Genomic DNA, 19,229 nt, shown 5'->3' on the forward strand with positions numbered 1-19,229 from the left:
GGCACTTTCAAGCCTGACCAGGGGCCAGAAGGAAACATGATTACTTTTGTGTTTCCCTGACCCTGCTCTTTAAAAATTTCTCTCTCATGTTCTTTTTGTCATCTTTTTGGGTTGTTGCGTCTTGTTTTCTTTGGCTGTAAACAGTCCCTTCCTCTCTCTCTTTGTGTGTCGCGTTGGGCTTTTCCTCTGCTTGATAACTTGGGCCTGAGGAGCTTTCCCACCCACTTTTGCTTATTATTCCAGCTGTTCACACACCCTTTTGAATTTGCTTCCTTTTTTTCAAAGTTGTCTCTGCGTTTCTTAATCATGTGCATTATAGTTCAGCACTGTTCAGTAGAGGGTCCTCTCGTGACGGAAATGTTCTGTATCTGCTCTAGCCAATACAGTAGTCACTAGCCACATATGGCCATTGAGCACTTGAAACACGGCTGAAGAGACTGAGGGACTGAATTTTAAACTCTATTTTGTTTAAATTCAATAGTGGTTGCCTGGGACTGGAGGTGGGAAAGGGCATTAACTGTAAAAGGACGTGACAGACCTTATTAGGGGGATGAAAATGTTCTAAAACTGACTTATGGTGACAGTTTCACCACTTGGAAACGTTACTAGAAATCACTGAATTGTATGCTTGAAATGGATGAATTTTGTGATTTGCAAAATATGCCTTAATAAAGCTGTTAAAAAACGAACACCACCATGGGGCGGGGCTTCCAGGGCCAGACGGCTGGAGAGGATATGCATGCACATTATCTAAGTAAAAGAAGAAACTATGAGAGAATCCTCTGTAACATCCAACATCAGGGGGCCCTGTGGCAGGCCTGGCTGTAACCTTCAAGACTAGATTCAACAAGGAAATGTGTTAAGCAGGATTCTTAAAAAAAAAAAAAAAAAAAAAGCCCACAACACTGCTGCAGACCACAAGGAGGGAGTGCATCTAAGTGGGCTGCAACAGTAGGCACCAGCAGCCTGAGGCCCCCTTGCGATTGCCCCCACAACCGACGAGGGACCCCACAGGACCACTGTGACTACGAGGAGGGGTCCAGGTCCAGCCACTAACAACTGACAGGGTTCCTGGCTGGTGCAGTCTAAACAGCTGCCCCCCACACACACACACACCAGTCGCAACAAGTGGAAGCAGCGACTAAACTCTATCTCTATGCAGAGGCACAAATCCACGCCATTAAGCAGTATGAAAAAATATATTAAATATCCAGAACAAAAGGAAAATGATAAGCACCCAGAAAACAATCCCAAAGACAATGAAATCTATAACCTAAATGACGATGATTTCAAAACTGCCATTATTAAAAAACTCAATGAGTTAAATTAGAATTCAGATAGACAACTCAATGAGTTCAGGAGCTATGTCACAAAGGAGCTTGACACTATAGAGATGAAGAACACAATGGAGGAGATTAAGAAAAATCTGGACTCTCTGAACAGTAGGGTCGATAATATGGAGGAGAGAATTAACAATTTGGAGGATAGGAATATAGAAATGCTGCAGAGGAGGGGAGAGAACTAAGACTAAAAAGAAATGAAGAAACTCTCCGAGAATTATCCGACTCAATTAGGAGATGCAACATAAGGATTATAGGTATACCAGAGGGAGAAGAGAAGAAGAAGGGGGCAGAAGGCCTGTTCAAAGAAATAATAGCTGAGAACGTTCCAAACTTGGGGAGAGAGATGGAACTTCATGTGACAGAAGCCAATAGATCTCCAAACTTTATTAATGCAAGAAGACCAACTTCTTGGTCTTATAGGCATATAGTTGTGAAACTAGCAAAAGTCAACGACAAAGAGAAAATACTAAGGGCAGCCAGGCAGAAGAAAATAACTTACAAAGGAAACCCCATAAGGCCAGCAGCAGATTTCTCAGGAGAGACCTTTCAGGTTAGAAGAGATTGGAATGAAACATTCAAAACTCTGAAGGACAAAAACATGCAGCCAAGAGTACTCTACCCAGCGAAAATATCCTTCAAATATGATGGAGAAATAAAAACTTTGCCAGATAAACAAAAGTTAAGGGAGTTCATTGCCACAAAACCTCCTCTTCAAGAAATGCTCAGGAAGAACCTCATTCCTGAAAAATCAAAAAAAGGAAAGGGGCTACAAAAACCAGAACAAAGGAGATAAGCAGAAGGACAATAACACAAAGTAACAGCTGTCCATCAGGGCAAAATGCAAAAGAACCAGAAAACAAGTGATAAAATGGCAACAGTAGGCCCCCAAGTTTCAGTAATCACTCTAAACGTGAATGGATTGAACTCTCCAATCAAAAGGCACAGAGTGGCAGGATGGATCAAAGAACAAGATCCAACAATATGCTGCCTCCAGGAAACACACCTCAGCCCCAAAGAAACACAGACTCAAAGTGAAGGGATGGAAGACAACACTCCAAGCTAATAATGAACAGAAGAAAGCAGGTGTTGCCATACTTATATCAGACAAAGTAGACTTCAAAGCAAAACAGATAAAGAAAGACAAAGAGGGGCAGTATATAATGATAAAAGGGACGCTCCAGCAAGATGACATAACGCTTATAAATATATACGCCCCTAACACAGGAGTACCAAAATTCATAAAGAAACTATTAACAAAACTAAAAGGAGACATCAACAGCAATACAATAATAGTAGGGGACCTCAACACTCCATTAACACCAATGGACAGATCATCCAGACAGAAAATCAACAAGGAAATTATAGAGTTAAATGAAAAATTAGATCAGATGGACCTAATAGATATATATAGGACACTTCATCCAAAAACAGCAGGTTACACATTCTTCTCAAGCGCGCGTGGAACATTCTCAAGGATACACCATACTTGGGGAACAAAGCAAGCATCAGTAAGTTCAAGAGGGTTGAAATAATATCAAGCATCTTTTCTGATCATAATGCTATGAAACTAGAAATCAACTGCAAGAATAAAGCTGGGAAAGGGCCAAAAATGTGGAGACTAAACAACATGCTACTGAACAAACAATGGATTATTGAAGAAATTAAAGAAGAAATCAAACATTATCTGGAGACAAATGAAAATGAAAATACACCATACCAAATGATTTGGGATGCAACAAAGGCAGTCCTAAGAGGGAAATTCATTGCAATACAGGCTCACCTCAATAAGCAAGAAAAATCTTACATAAACAACCTCAAACGACACCTAATGGAATTAGAAAAAGAAGAACAAACAAAGCCCAAAGTCAGTAGAAGGAGAGAAATAATAAAAATTAGAGCAGAAATAAATGATATTGAAACAAAAAGACAGTAGAAAGGATCAATGAAACAAAGAGTGGGTTCTTCGAAAAAATTAACAAAATCGACAAACCCTTAGCCAGACTCTCTAAAAAAAAAAAAAGAGAGAAGTCTCAAATAAATAAAATTAGAAACGAGAGAGGAGAAATCACAACAGATACCGAAGAAATATGAAGGATCATAAGAGAATACTATGAAAAACTATATGCCAACAAATTGAACAGCCTAGAAGAAATGGATAAATTCCTAGACCTCATACAAGCTCCCCAAACTGAATCAGGAAGAAATAGAGAATCTGAATAGGCCAATCACAAGTAAAGAAATAGAAGCAGTAATCAAAAACCTCCCCAAAAATAAGAGTCCAGGACCAGACGGCTTCTCCGGAAAATTCTACCAAACATTCAAAGAAGATTTAATACCTATCCTTCTCAAACTGTTCCAGAAAATAGAGGAAGATGGAGCACTCCCTAATACATTCTATGAAGCCAACATCACCCTGATCCCCAAACCTGACAAGGACAACACAAAGAAGGAAAACTACAGGCCAATATCACTGATGAACATAGATGCAAAAATCCTCAACAAAATTTTGGCAAATCGAATACAGCAATACATCAAAAAGATCATACACCATGATCAAGTGGGATTTATACCAGGGACACAGGGACGGTTCAACATCCACAACTCAATCAACGTTTCACTACATTAACAAAATGAGAAACAAAAACCACATGATCATCTCAATAGATGCAGAGAAAGCATTCGACAAATCCAACATCCGTTTATGATAAAAACCCTCAATAAAATAGGTATAGAAGGAAAGTACCTCAACATAATAAAGGCCCTATATGACAAACCCACAGCCAACATCCTACTCAGCGGACAAAAACTGAAACCCATTCCTCTCAGAACAGGAACAAGACAAGGGTGCCCACTTTCACCACTCTTATTCAACATAGTACTGGAGATTTTGGCCAGAGCAATTCGGCAGGAAAAAGAAATAAAAGGAATCCAAATAGGCAACGAAGAAGTAAAACTCTCGCTGTTTGCAGACGACATGATCTTATATATAGAAAACCCCAAAGAATCCATAGAAAAACTATTAGAAACAATCAACAACTACAGCAAAGTTGCAGGGTATAAAATCAACATACATAAATTAGTAGCATTTCTATATGCTAACAATGAACTTTCAGAAAAAGATCTCAAGAACTCAATCCCATTCACGATTGCAACAAAAAGAATAAAATACCTTGGGATAAATTTAACCAAGGAAGTGAAAGATCTATGCAACGAAAACTACAAGACCTTCTTGAAAGAAATCGACAACAACATAAAGAGATGGAAAGACATTCCATGCACATGGATTGGAAGAATAAACATAGTTAAAATGTCCATACTACCTAAAGCAATCTACAGATTCAACGCTATCCCAATCAGAATTCCAATGTCATTCTTTACAGAAATTGAACAAAGAATCCTAAAATTCATATGGGGCAGCAAAAGACCCCAAATTGCTAAAGCAATCCTGCGAAAGAAGAACAAAGCTGGAGGCATCACAATCCCTGACTTCAAAACATACTACAAAGCTACAGTAATCAAAACAGCATGGTACTGGTACAAAAACAGATGCACAGATCAATGGAACAGAATTGAAAGCCCAGAAATAAAACCACACATCTATGGACGGCTAATCTTTGACAAAGGAGCTGAGGGCCTACAATGGAGGAAAGAAAGTCTCTTCAACAAATGGTGCTGGGAAAACTGGACAGCCACATGTAAAAGAATGAAAATCAACCATTCTTTTTCACCATTCACTAAAATAAACTCAAAATGGATCAAAGACCTAAAGATTAGGCCTGAAACAATAAGTCTTCTAGAAGAGAATATCGGCAGTACACTCTTTGACATCAGCTTCTAAAGAATCTTTTCGGACACCATAACCCCTCACATGAGGGAAACAATAGAAAGAATAAACAAATGGGACTTCTTCAGACTAAAGAGCTTCTTCAAGGCAAGGGAAAACAGGATTGAAACAAAAAAACAGCCCACTAAATGGGAAAAAATATTCACAAGTTATTTATCCGACAAAGGGTTAATCTCCATAATATAGGAAGAACTCACACAACTCAAAAATAAAAAATCAAACAACCCAATTACAAAATGGGCAGGGGACATGAACAGACATTTCTCCAAAGAAGATATACGGATGGCCAATAGACACATGAAAAGATGCTCATCATCACTAATCATCAGGGAAATGCAAATCAAAACTACACTAAGATATCACCTTACACCTGTTAGAATGGCAAAAATATCCAAAACCAAGAGTGACAAATGTTGGAGAGGCTGTGGAGAAAAGGGAACCCTCATACACTGTTGGTGGGAATGCAAACTGGTGCAGCCACTATGGAAAACAGTGTGGAGATTCCTCAAAAAGTTAAGAATAGAAATTCCTTATGACCCAGCCATCCCACTGCTGGGTATCTATCATAAGAACCTGAAATCAGCAATTCTAAAAGTCCCATGCACCCCTATGTTCATCGCAGCATTATTCACAATAGCCACGTCACGGAACCAACCTAAGTGCCCAGCAACTGATGATTGGATAAAGAAGATGTGGTATATATATATATATATATATATATATATACACAATGGAATAGTACTCAGCCGTGAAAAAGGACAAAGTTGTCGCATTCACAACAACATGGATAGACCTTGAGGGTATTATGTTGAGTGAAATAAGCCAGACAGAGAAAGACGAACTCTGTATGACTCCACTCATAGGTGGTAGTTAACATGGACAAAGAGAACTGATCGGTGGTTGCCAGGGGAAAGGGGGATGGGGGGAGGGCACTAGGGTGAAGTGGTGTACCTACAACATGACTAATAATGATGCACAACTGTAATTTCACAAGGATGTTAACTTTCATAACCTTAATAAAAACAAACAAAAAAAACACCACCAAAAAGACTGTGGGAGCAGAGGGAGAGTGATGAGGATATAGATGAGCCCTGAAGCCCTCAGTTGAAGCTGGTCAGGGGCCTGTGGGCATTTCCAGTACCATTCTGTCTGCTTCATAGGTGTGTGACCATTTCTGTAATAAAAAGTTGTGAAATGTGGCGAGGAAAAAGAAATTTAAACAGCCGCCTAGGGCTAGTGGCTGCCACATCGGACGGTGCCGCTCTAGTTGGGAGCCACTTGTTCTGGGTTATGAGCTTGGTGGCAGTACTTCGGGGGAACTGTTTACCCTGCACACTCTTCAGCTTACAAGTTCTCCCCAGTGAAATTTTCCTGATGTGCGAACTTGCTAATGAGAATGGAGCCTGGCCAGAGCCATGTCTTTCTGGAGCTCCTAGTCTGTCACTGAAGAGCAGTTTATCCATCTATTTATTTTGTCCTGAGCACATGGTATTTAGTGTGGTTTCTCATAGTTTGGTTTACTCAAGTAGCAGTTCCCTTGTCAAAAGATAGTGGACATCTTCTAATCTACATTTTAAATGAATTCCTTAATAAAAATGTTTTTAACTAGATAAAAAGGTCTGCAGGACAAAAATAAGCTGGTTCCTTGACCTGTAAAGACAGGGCCTGGCACCTTCCACCAGATAAGCTGCCAGAAGTGACATGGCCCGGGCCTTGCTGTGAGCAGACTGCTTTGGAGATTGTGAGCTCTTAGAAAGGCGGATTGGCGGGGAGAGGTGGGTGTGGTGGGGGTGCGCAGAGAAGGCAGGGGTCTTCAGGGAGTGCAGAGGCACGAAACCGAGAGGTCACGGGGTCACGTTCCCTTAGCCCTCGTCGGGGGTCCAGCTGCTGGGGGTGTGACTACTAACTTAATGAAGAGGTTGTCTTAGCGGTTCAGTGTGAGTTGAATTCTTTAGCACCTGATCTCCAGAATGAACCGACAAAATTGAGTTCATGAGTCTCTAATGCTAGTGAATAAATCCAGCAAAACACTGCCTGAGGCCTAGACTAAAAATAACCAGGCCCCTTAAACATCTTTACTATAAAAATACAATGGGAGATCCTTTTTTAAAAGTTCAGTTAGTATCTCTGTTTGGGTTGATGAGGTCTTTGATATCATTCTGAAAGTCATCCTCTTGATGTCTGGTTCAGTGCTCCCAGCACCTTTGGAGGGTGGTAACGAAAACTACCCAGTTTTTCCTTCTTCTGTGGGGGAAACCTCGTTCTCGCTACTGTGTCTGTCTTTGTGTCTCCTTTACAATTCACACAGCACACTTCACTTCTGACGCTGCTGGTCACCAAACGTGTGGAGGTTTTTCTCCATACCAAGCGATTCTCTGCGACACCAGCTGGCTGTCCTACAGGTTAACTCAATTCTGACACTCTCTTGCCAGAGATAGCTTCGGGTCCCACAGGTTAAGGGCTTGGTCCCACAAGACTGTGGCTTTCACATTAAGAGTTTGTCCCTAGAGAAGCAACAGAAACACGACATGGGAATGAATTTTTACGTTATTTTGGTCCCTCTGTGGCCTTTTTTCTCCTAAGATGTTTTCAAACTGCAGTAAGCAGTCCATCTATAAGACCATTGAAAGTAAGGCCCAGGAGTGTTTTCAAGAACGCAGCAACAAGGTGTGTGGGAACTCCCGAGTAGACGAAGGAGAGGAGTGCGATCCCGGCATCATGTACCTGAACAACGACACCTGTTGCAACAGCGACTGCACGTTGAAGCCGGGCGTGCAGTGCAGGTGAGAGACGCCAACAAGGGCTCCAGGTGACAGCACATTGGAGACGCAGGGGCTTTAGAATCAATTAGAGGGTGTGTGTGCGCACGTCGTGTGTGTGTTTTGCGTCTTCCATTTTGCCCTTTGTAGCAAGAAAAAAGTTTTCTGGAAAGCAGTTTGACATTATGTAACAAAATCCTAAATCTTGTGTATTCTTTGATACAGTGATGTCACAGTTCAAAGAATCTTTCCTGAGGAAACAGAGATGTACAAAATATGATTTAACAGGCTGTCTATGGCTATGTTCTTTTATAATAACGAAATATTGGAAGTAATCAAAATGACCGTCCTGGGATATAAATGAATTGTTGTGTATCCATGCAATAGCATAGTTTGTAGAATACTGTTTAATGACATAAACTAAATGTGGAGGAGGCAGCGTACAGATTAGAAGGTGCCTATATTTGCATTTTCATGTCCATGGATAGACCAGTGCCTGGCTTGGAAGTAGAGGGGAGAGCTAGTTTACGGTGAACAGCGGATTTAACCGGATACCGTGCATACTAGTATCGTAAATACTGATAGGGAGTGGGCTCCGGCTGCCTAGTGTCCTATCCGTTGATTGCCTTACAGGCCTGTGTCTTTTTTTTTTTTTAATTACTGTGTTCAATTAATGTAAACCAAGGACATGAAGATGTTTTAAAGCCCAGTCTGTTGGACTGCTCTGCTTGCTCTCTGCACTGCTGCTGCCTGACTGCACGTTAGGAAGGGCACATGGAGAGCACGCAGGTGGCCGTAGCACCTGGGAAGTCTGGTTATGAGGAGTGGCGGCCAGCCGGGAGACCTTCCCTTGCGGCTTCAGGGCCCTGTTATGTGACTATACTGTTTGCTGTGGGCTGTCGTTTGACTTGAACTGTCCCTGTCTGCTCTTCTTCAGTGACAGGAACAGTCCTTGCTGTAAAAACTGTCAGTTCGAGACTGCCCAGAAGAAGTGCCAGGAGGCCATTAACGCCACCTGCAAAGGCGTGTCGTACTGCACAGGTATGCCCTCCTGTCGGCTCTCTGTGAATACTTGGCTCACGTGTGTGTGTGTTTGAAAGCAAGATTATGTTTTGTTCAGATAAAAACAACCCTTTTTTACCTCAAGTGTGGAGTTGATTGCGCTCTTAGTTTGTGGCACACTTGTCTTTGGTCTCTGCAGGACCCATGATTGTTTCTTCTCATTTCTTCCGCTGTCATTCACCTCACTCCCATCACTTCCATTCTCCTTTCCCTCATAGGATCTCTTCTCATGTGTTGAATATTTGTGTGGGTGTGTGTATATATCCTTGAAAGATAATGTGTTCTTTTGTGTATAGGTGTGATTTTAACATGTTAAAATGATATTTCTGCCTTAGAAGTCTTTAAAGTGAATGCCCTGCTTTTACAGATCATCTCTTTTGTGCTGTCTCTCTGTGTCTGGATCCACCTCCTAGTTGGGCACATGTGGTTTACTGTATTCTGCTTCTCTGTTCACCATGCGATAGCTGCTTGGATTCCCTTTGTCGCGGATAGGACTGTGTGCGTCACACACCCTCATACATATCCTTTGGGTGCTGTCAGGGTGTCCTGGGTGCACATGGCGGAGTGGAGTTGCCTAGTTGCGGAGGGAGGCACTCCAGTGGGCTCTAGGACAGGAGCACTGGTTTGTCGGTGCTACCGTTAGTGCCTGTGGGTTCTTGTATTCTGATGTTCTTGTCAGCACTCTCTATTATCCACTTGTCTTATTTTTTGCCCGTCTGGTGAGTTTAAAGTTATTTCTCATCCTTATTTACATTTTTCTTGAACATCTGTTTATATTTGTTAGCTATTCAGATTTCTTCTCTTGTGAATAGCTAGTTCATATATTTGGTCCATTTTTTTTTTATTTTTTTATTTTTTTTATTAATGTTATGATAGATTACAACCTTGTGAGATTTCAGTTGTACATTTTTGTTAGTCATGTTGTGGGTACACCACTTCCCCCTTTGTGCCCTCCCCCCACCCCCCCTTTTCCCTGGTAACCACCGATCAGATCTCCTTGTCAATATACTAACTTCCACCTATGAGTGGAGTCATACAGAGTTCATCTTTCTCTGACTGGCTTATTTCACTTAACATAATACTCTCGAGGTCCATCCACGTTGCTGTGATTTGGTCCATTTTTAAAAATTGGGTTTCATGTGTTTTTGTTATTACTGATTTGGAGGAATTCTTGTATAATAATCAGTTTAGTGTAAACATTGCATACACCTTCATCCTAGCTGTTCTCCTTCTTGGAGCAATAATCTTTCATTTTAATGTAATCAAGTCTGTCATTTTGTGGTATGTGTGTCTATTTTTTTGAATTGTGGACGGTTACAAAGATATTTTCCACAGCTGCTTCTATTAGCTTCACAGTCTTACCTGTTACATTTTGGGCTGTAATCCATCTGGAGCTCATCTTTAAACCGCCTGTGTTAATTGGCCGGATCTTCTGTGGTTCCGTCAGTTGTCCTTAGACATTTCAGAGCTGCATTAGTAGGTACGTTCCTGGACGTAGGCTCTCCGTCTTCTTCATCTGCTATTCCTTTACCAGTGTATACTGTTCCTTTTTGACCCTTGTGGGGTTTTTTGACTTAAATTGTTTTATTTAATATTCAGTTTGCCATCCTATTTTTTGTGTTCCTCTTTGTCTGCTGTATCTATGTTCTTACCTTTTTCTGTCTTCCTGTCTGCTTTGGTTGTAACAGCGTTAGTGAGATATAATTGACATACCTGACCATTCCCCCATTTAAAGTGTACACTTCAGTCGTTTTTAATGTGTTCACATTTGTGCAAACACCACCACAGTCAACTTTAGAACCTTTTCATCCCCTCAAAAAGAAACCTGTACCTTAATCTACGTGCTCTGTCTGTGGGTTTGCCTACTCTGGAGGCGAGGTGCTCCCCTTTGTGAGAATCGGTGCAGCTCGCCCCAGAACTGGTGGCTGTGACTCGTCGTGACCTGCATGCTCGCTATGTGCTTCCAGGGAACAGCAGTGAATGCCCCCCGCCCGGAAATGCTGCAGATGACACCGTGTGCTTGGATCTTGGCAAGTGTAAAGACGGGAAGTGTGTTCCCTTCTGTGAGAGGGAGCAGCAGCTGGAGTCCTGTGCGTGTAACGGTGAGCGCATGGCTGTGCCGCATCCTTGCGGCAGGGGAAACGGCCTGTGTCTGCCGGGCTCCCTCCCTCCACTTGGGGGCTCGGTAGTGTCAGCTGCTCACTGCTGCTCAGGGCAGTGGTGAGAACCCAGCAGTGTGGACACAGACCTCTCTGGATTCAGATCCTGGCTCCTCCACTGTGTCTGTGGAAACTGTCCTGTTGCTCTTCCTTCTTGCTGTGTTTGCAGACCATGTGGCAGGCTTAGGGGTCGGGGGGGAGGTTGTGTTGTGGTTGTGGGCAGGTGGAGGTTTGTCTTCACCTTCCTTCCCTCATGTCATACACTCCATGAAAGCAGGAGGAGCTGTCTGAGTTCACTGGCAGTGAACTAGGACACGCTCCTTTAAGACTCCAGCCAGAGAGAGCTCAGCCCAGGATCTGACTGACTGTCATGAGGTTTGCCATCTTCGGCAGTGCTAGGCCTGCTGCCCTCTGCTCCCTGCCACGTGCCTGGGTCAGGGGCCTCACTTAGTGATGGTTGGTGACATCATTCTGGCCTCTCAGACATTCATCCTCAGGTTTCCACACTATCTTTGGAACCCCTGGGTCCACGTAGAGGATAGAGGAAGGGGCCTCAGGGACTGACTGGGCTCTGAGCTTCCCACCCCATCTCAGAGAGAATTCTGTTGCTTTCCAAACAAAAACCCCAGAATCAAAACCGTGGGGTTGGGAACCTGCCGTCTGTGCATCAGTGGAGTGGGTGGCCCTTCCCGGTGGAGTAACACGTAAATGAAGATAACACAGTGGATGCCGGATCAGTGATTGAGTGAGTGGCAGGAGGCTTGTGTCCCTGGAAGGCACATAGTAAATGCCCAGGAAATGCTTGATAAATGAATGCACATGGAAAGGATTTTGTTTTCCGTTTAAGGTGGTTTTGCTCATTTTTTGTGTTCTAGTTGATTTCAGTTTCTCCGACATATAAATATGGACATTCCCTGGTCAGTAAAGACTGCCCCCTGAGTCACACTGCCAGTGGGCTTCTGGGCATTTGCCGTTCCTGTGTGCCAGACGGCTCATTTGATGCCCTCCCGTTTCCTGTTGCCCCCTGAGCTGGCGGAGGTTGGTCTTGATCGAGGGTGGTGGTGTGCTTAGGCTGCGGCAGGCCCCTCAGTTCCTCACCGGCAGCGCGGCAGTTCTGTCCCAGCCGTGGTGGCTCTCGCTGGAGCCTCGGCTCCCCAGGGTGTACTTGAAACTCAGAAGCCAAGGATTGAAATCAGTAGTGTAGTAAGAATCTTGGGACAAAGGGAAACATTAAGCATTATGAAGGATTTGAAATAGAATAATTTGGCTTTTAATCTATTAAAGAAAGGAAACTTTCTGTGTAAATTGTTTTTACGTTGCCCTCTCTGAGGGCTGAGGAGCGTGAACTCAAAAGTTATTTCTTAGGAGTGATATGGATAGTATTAACTATTGAAATAAAACACAAGTGCAGGGGCCAGCCCGGTGGCGCAGTGGTTAAGAGGGCATGTTCCACGTCTACGGCCCGGGGTTTGCCGGTTTGGATCGCAGATACAGACACGGCGCTGCTTGTCAAGCTGCACTGTGGCAGGCATCCGCATATAAAGTAGAGGAAGATGGGCACGGATGTTACTCGGGGCCAGTCTTCCTCAGCAAAAAGAGGAGGATTGGTGGCAGATGTTAGCTCAGGGCTAATCTTCCTCAAAAAAGAAAAAAGAAAAAAACACGAGTGCAATTTCTTCCCCTTTGGGAGCACGGTAGGGAGATGAGAAGGGAAAGAGGAGAGGCGTGTGGCTAAGAAACTCCAGCTGTCAGTCACATTCTGTGTTTCAGAAACTGACAACTCGTGCAAGGTGTGCTGCAGGGACCCCTCAGGCCGCTGTGTGCCCTACGTTGACGCTGAACAAAAGAACCTGTTTTTGAGGAAAGGAAAGCCTTGTACAGTAGGATTTTGTGACATGAATGTGAGTATTTATGTACAGCTTTTTCTGTAACAGCCAGATGGGAAGTTTTTATATTGTAAATACTTGATTTAGCAAATAGAAGGAAATCAAAACCCAAATGCTGCTGTGTCTGTCTTTTTTTTTTTTTTAAAGATTGGCACCTGGGCTAACAACTGTTGCCAATTTTTTTTTCCTGCTTTTTCTCCCCAAATCCTCCCAGTACATAGTTGTATGTTTTAGTTGTGGGTCCCTCTAGTTGTGGCATGTGGGAGGCCACCTCAGCATGGCTTGATGAGTGGTGTCATGTCTGCGCCCAGGATCCAACCCAGTGAAACCCTGGGCCGCCACAGCAGAGCGCAGGACCCCTGCCATGTCTTTCTGACCCACTGTTTGTTCTCGTGTCAGAGTCTGGTTAAGTGTGTGTGGGTGCCTGAGAGGGAGAGGCCAGGTGCTCTTGGGAGCCTGGAGCACACTCCCTCCAGAGCAGGGGCCCTGGGTCCAGAGACTGGGCAGGGCCTTGGGGGGACTTTTTGGTAAAGTTGATTGGTTTTAGGTGGTGAGTCTTGTTTGGTTTTCCACGCTAATTATAAAATTGACTAAGATTGTGGAATTGCAAGTTTTGAATCTGAAACAGGTGCTGATTGAATAGGAAAGACCCAGAAACACTTTACTCACCTAAGCCAGACCCTTTTGTTCTCTTCCAACAAAGTGGGATTGAGGCAGTCGTGGAAGAGGATGTCAGGGTAGAGAGGCTGCTCCAGGCGGGCTGGCGGTGTTCTTCCTGTCCACTTTGTGTGTGTGTGATCAGTATGTCCTGACTGGAATGCCCCATCTTTAACAAACTGGTTTTCTCGAATTTTGTCTCCTGGTAATTCTAAGTTCACTTATAAAAACTGACTAATTGTGGAAGTGTCAATGACAGTGTATCCTACTTTCTTAGGTACTCATTACACTTAAATTATTGCCCTCAGTCAAAGATGGGTCCTCTAGATGTTTGGTTTTAATGAAGCCCTTTTCTTATCAATTATTTTTATAAAGCCACATTACTTCTAAATGCATTGCTTTTGGGAGTAATGCTGCCTGTTTTCTGTTCATAGGGCAAATGTGAGAAACGAGTACAGGACGTCATTGAGCGATTTTGGGACTTCATTGACCAACTGAGCATCAATACTTTTGGTAGGTGATTTCCCCAGGTAATTATTTGCTTAGAAATTAGCTGACTTTGGTGATGACGTTAGAAAAGTGTGGTGTCAGACTTGATATCCTCTGATCCTGGGGTAGAGGATGGAAATAGTCACTGCTTTTGTTTTGAAATAGCTTTGTTGGCTAAAATAAAATGGACCCATTATAGGTCTGCTCCTGTCTAGGATGATGCCCAGATTTTCAGACAAGGAAAGTCAATACTGAGTCAAAATATTGGCTTCCTTCTTCACTAAAAAATGAACACGTGACAGCCTAAGTGTGGTTCAGTCCTATAGACTGTAAATCTGAATCTTGTTTGATGTAAGAATCATTTATTTAAAAGTGGGCCTCAGATTTTGCAGAAGCAAGGACGTATTGTGTCCTCTAGGGTACATAATTGAGAGTTTAGTCACAAAAATAATACCCAGATAGTAACAACACTGTCGTCGTACGCATTGTTACTAGTAGTAGCCTTCTGTTGATCGTCCATTGACACCATTACTTCAGGGGTCCTGGTGAGCACCCTGTGATTTAATCTGTTCTTCTCGACGAGTGTATCAGGGCTATTTCTGGAAAAGCACCGTGGCGTGGGGAGGTGGTTAGATCTAGCGTAGGTGGCGTAGACACTCCTTTCAGTACTGCGTCAGTTTATTCTAGCCGGCGATCTGTGGCATTTGACCCAATGGTAATACACTAAGAACGTTTAATTTTAGATTTCTAAAGTACTTGATCAAGACATTCACTGTTTGGAATTGTTACAGGGAAGTTTTTAGCAGACAACATCGTAGGTTCCGTCCTGGTTTTCTCCTTGATATTTTGGATTCCTTTCAGCATTCTTGTCCATTGTGTGGTAAGTCACAATTTTTAAGTAATGAAACATTTTATTAAAATTTTGAGCAACTCCAACCATATAACCTTTAGAAAATATGAAATCTGTTCTTAGCAAAATCTGATCTGATGTTTTCAGTGACACTTTTTTGGTGTTATCCCAAGGATTTAAAAAAATGTAAAAAAAAAAAAAAAATCTAATGGTCTTTTGTTTTTCTAACAGTCTTTTAGAAGAATTTACTCTTTGTGTGTGGATGTTTTTTTCTCATGTATAATTTCTGAGGAATTTTGTACTTCTAAGCACAGGAGACTAACTGGATTTGTCTAGGACCTCTGATAAGGGAAGCTTCTAAATGAGCATTTTCAGGCTGATTTTGTTATAATAGAGCAAATATCAAACGTCAGCATTCCAAAGATGGTGCCCTGTGCCACAGAGATTCTTGGCATGACCGTATAGGGTATTCAGGGCCTTCCGATTAATAAGTGAGCAATCTTTTTGATTCTTGTTCAAAATGAGTAACAGCTAACAAGTTGAATTGGGCTGTGTCTGAGGACCTCCAGGTAGTTTATAAACTTGGGGCCCTTTTTCAAAAATTTTCTCAGAAATCTATTCCCCTTGCTTCTGTGGGAAAATGAGGATTTGTGTGCTGTAGAGATGAGGAATCAGACCCGGGCTTCCACGCTTGTCCTCTGAAACTCTTGCGCAATGCCCCTCATGTGAGCGCTTGGGAAGTTCCAGCTCAGCGGACTCGCGGGATCTTCACTGCCTCTGCCTCCGCTCCTTTCCCGCTGCCTTCTCTTGCCTGGGCCGTCTCACTGAGCGGCTTTTCCTCGGGGTGGTGAGCATGATGAGCACGGGGAAGAAGCTCTCTAGGGGGCAGTTCTGCTAAAGCAAAGCTGTGTTAAAGGCCACAGGGCTGAAGCTTCGGCCAGCGGCCGACAGTGCTGTTCATTACAGATGCTTTCACCTGAGTGAAAGTGACAGTGGAAGTTACGGTTGTGGACCATGAGGCCTGATCCTCGATTTCCAAGCAAAGCTGCTGCAGGAGGCAGGGCAGTGGCTTTTTTGTGACCAGAGAATATATTCAGGGCAGCCGGACTGGAAGCCTGGCCTAGATTCTTGGGCTCGGCCTCCTGCCATGCCCTTTGTCATCTGTTATATGGCAGGGACCAGGCAGCAGACAGAACTACGTGTTCAGCTTTCTGCAGATGTGTGATGGAGGGACTTGAGACCCTGTTCCTCTTACGTTTGGGCCATAGTAACTCTGGGACAGTTTGAGGCCAGTGCCGGCTGAGACTGCAAGCATGGCCCTCTGAGCCTTCCCACCAGCTGCCCTCCTGGTCAGCAGGGCCCTGTGTCCCCAGGGTCTGGACAGGGTCTGACCACTGAGCACACAGGGAGATGCTCTATTCTCCTGCCCACGAGGGAATGTCAGAAAGATAGCACTCAGCCGTGTCTATTTCCTTAATGCCAAAAGACATGATTCCTTCCTGTGCAAAGGGAACACTTCTAGGCTGGTGGCAGAGCTCCTTAAAGCTTACGTAAGAAATTCATTCTCCTCTACTGGCCCTGCTTCTACTTTCTGCCTCTCAAGTTCTAAGTGAGTTCTTCAGTTAATAATAGGAGGAGCCTGTAAGGAAAGCGCCTTTTCACAAACTGAATTGTTTGTACGAATGACCGTTTTCCCTGTGCTGCTTTTTTTCCTAGGATAAGAAACTGGATAAGCAGTATGAGTCTCTGTCTCTGTTTCACCCCAGTGTAAGTATACAGCACGGAAGAGCGTCATTGTCAGTCGCACTTTGAGACCCTGCTAGGCAGAGACCTTCAGCTGGCCACCCCAGCAAGACCCGCCAGCCTTTGCAGCTGTGCCTTCTTTGGCTGGTGGAAGGTCACTGCAGCAGGACGATCTAGGTCCGATATTAAGGTACATTCTTGTGACAACAGTGGCAATGAACTTGTTGCCTGCAGCTCTGTTGCCCAGATGGAGATTTAAGCAAAGGGGTGCTGCTGTGCCCCCCCCCAGCTGTGAGCGACTTGGCTTCTCGGCATGACTGACTTAGTGTAATATTTGAGATCTGTTCCTGTCTTGGGAACGTAACTTGATAGGGCTGTTTCTTATGAGTTCTGTTTTGGGTCTTCAAATGGCAAGTTGTCAGGACATGTGAAAGCTGACTGAGTCACTTCGAGGTTGAGGGCGCTCCTTGCAGCAGGGCTCAGCGCCGACCTCGGAAGACATCTGCGTGGTCAGGGCGGAGCTGTGGGACCTATGATTCACCTTTGACTTGCGTGTCTTTCCAGAATGTCGAAATGCTCAGCAGCATGGATTCAGCATCGGTTCGCATCATCAAGCCCTTTCCCGCCCCCCAGACCCCAGGCCGCCTGCAGCCCCTGCAGCCCGCCCCCGTGATCCCTTCGGTGCCTGTGGCTCCGAAACTGGACCACCAGCGGATGGACACCATCCAGGAGGACCCCAGCACAGACTCGCATGTGGATGAGGACGGCTTTGAGAAGGACCCCTTCCCAAATAGCAGCACAGCTGCCAAGTCGTTTGAGGATCTCACGGACCGTCCTGTGACGAGAAGTGAAAAGGCCTCGTCCTTTAAGCTGCAGCGTCAGAGTCGTGTTGACAGCAAAGAAACAGAGTGCTAGGTGAGGGAGCTGTCCTAAGCTCTCTGACTCAAGTGTGCAAAGTATTTCTATAGATCTGACCTAAAATCACTGCATATATTTTGTGAAGACTGGGGAGAAATAAGGAAGTGACCTCAGCAGCTGCTGCTCGTGTGTTCGGACTTCCTTCTCGTATGGAACACTTGTGTGGGTCGGCCCTTTTCCTTTTGGAGAGCTGAGGTGGAATCTAGCTTATTTTGAGGCTTTCAGGTTTTAGTTTTTTTGATCTTTAAAACATCCTTCAACCTGTGGTGCAAAAGCATAAAATACAGCTGGATTAGGTTATGAATATTTATGTTTTTGTAAATTAACCTTTTATATTGATAATAGCACTGATTAGGGAGATGATCAATTTTTTCTTTTTTATACACTGTAATGACTGGCTGAATATAATGAGGCATTTAGCAGTTACTTGTGAGGACAACTGGAACACAGAATGGATTTATTTATTTTTTGCCTTCAAGTAAAGACAAAGGAGATAAAATAGAGTTGTATGTTATCTCCAAAAGGTGTGTTCTGTTTCTAGGTTATTTCTCGGAGCTTTTAGCACCAGGGAGATTCACACATCTAAATTTAGGAATAATTTGGAGTAATCAGTTTCTTCTTAATTCTAAAATTCATACTTTCCAGAATTAAAACATTCTAACTTATAGTGAGGGTTACAAATAGTAGCCAAATTGAATTTACAGAATCCTGCCAACTGCTTAAGGCCCTGATTTGCTGGGCAGTTTCCTGTGTTTTGTATGTATCTTCATGTATCTCTAATACTGTAGCCATGCTCTTAAATTCACCATTCACAAAACCTAAACCGCTTCAAACCAAGAGTGTACGGTCGCCTCTTTTGAAACACTAGTGGCCAAGAGGGTACGTTGATCGTTTATCTCACCAGAAGAACGGGTGGTTTTCAATGGGCCGGGGTCTGCCGTGCTGGCCGGGGGGGTGTTGGGGAGAGTGCTGCCTCCCTTGGGCCTGGGGCTCTGTCCCCGCACAGACTGATTCTTAAAAACCCTTTCCGTGGCCCCGCAAGTGAACATCTGCATTATTCTTGCTTTCGCGCTTCAGGATTCTGGACGTCTGCATTTACTGTGTGAAGGATCAAATTCATCAGCATGAATTCCGATTTCCTGAAAATTATAGTTAAAACCTTTTTCCCCCTAAGTATGAAATGTGCTCACCAGCCAACACATTTTAACTGCGAGAACTTGTGAACTTCAAGGGTAATCAACCAAACCTGTGACATAGCGTCTTTTTCCTGAGGACGTTTGTTACACAGATACCTGTTACACTAATACTTGAACTTGTACCTTGTGGTATTTGCTGTCTTTTAACTAGTCACAATATTCTTATATTTTAGTTTCACTTTTGGAATCTGATTAAGGTGAGTGGGGTGTGTGGGTGTATGTGTGAGAGTGAAACAGTTCCCAGCTGGATGTAAGAAACATTTTTTTATAAAATTGTGACTTTTTTAAAAACAAAACTGTCTTTACGTTTTTTTCCGTTTATA

The 19,229-nt window shown here is 43.6% G+C and overlaps 1 protein-coding gene across 8 annotated transcripts in view; it reads left to right on the top strand.

The window, feature by feature from the left end:
- The window catches only part of ADAM17 (ADAM metallopeptidase domain 17), a 55,840-nt gene extending 36,638 nt beyond the window's left edge, over positions 1-19,202 (top strand). For 6 of the 8 annotated variants that reach the window (XM_070234808.1, XM_023618421.2, XM_070234807.1 and 3 more), the window contains 8 exons: positions 7,771-7,970; positions 8,884-8,987; positions 10,976-11,110; positions 12,938-13,068; positions 14,145-14,223; positions 14,991-15,079; positions 16,766-16,816; positions 17,357-19,202. In XM_070234808.1, coding sequence (XP_070090909.1) covers positions 7,771-7,970; positions 8,884-8,987; positions 10,976-11,110; positions 12,938-13,068; positions 14,145-14,223; positions 14,991-15,079; positions 16,766-16,816; positions 17,357-17,707 — 1,140 coding nt within the window. In that variant the 3' untranslated portion in view covers positions 17,708-19,202. 8 annotated transcript variants of the gene reach the window in all.
- The last annotated feature ends 27 nt before the right edge of the window (positions 19,203-19,229 follow it).

The sequence above is a fragment of the Equus caballus genome, chromosome 15 (genome assembly GCF_041296265.1).
Source record: "Equus caballus isolate H_3958 breed thoroughbred chromosome 15, TB-T2T, whole genome shotgun sequence".
Lineage (NCBI taxonomy): Eukaryota > Metazoa > Chordata > Mammalia > Perissodactyla > Equidae > Equus > Equus caballus.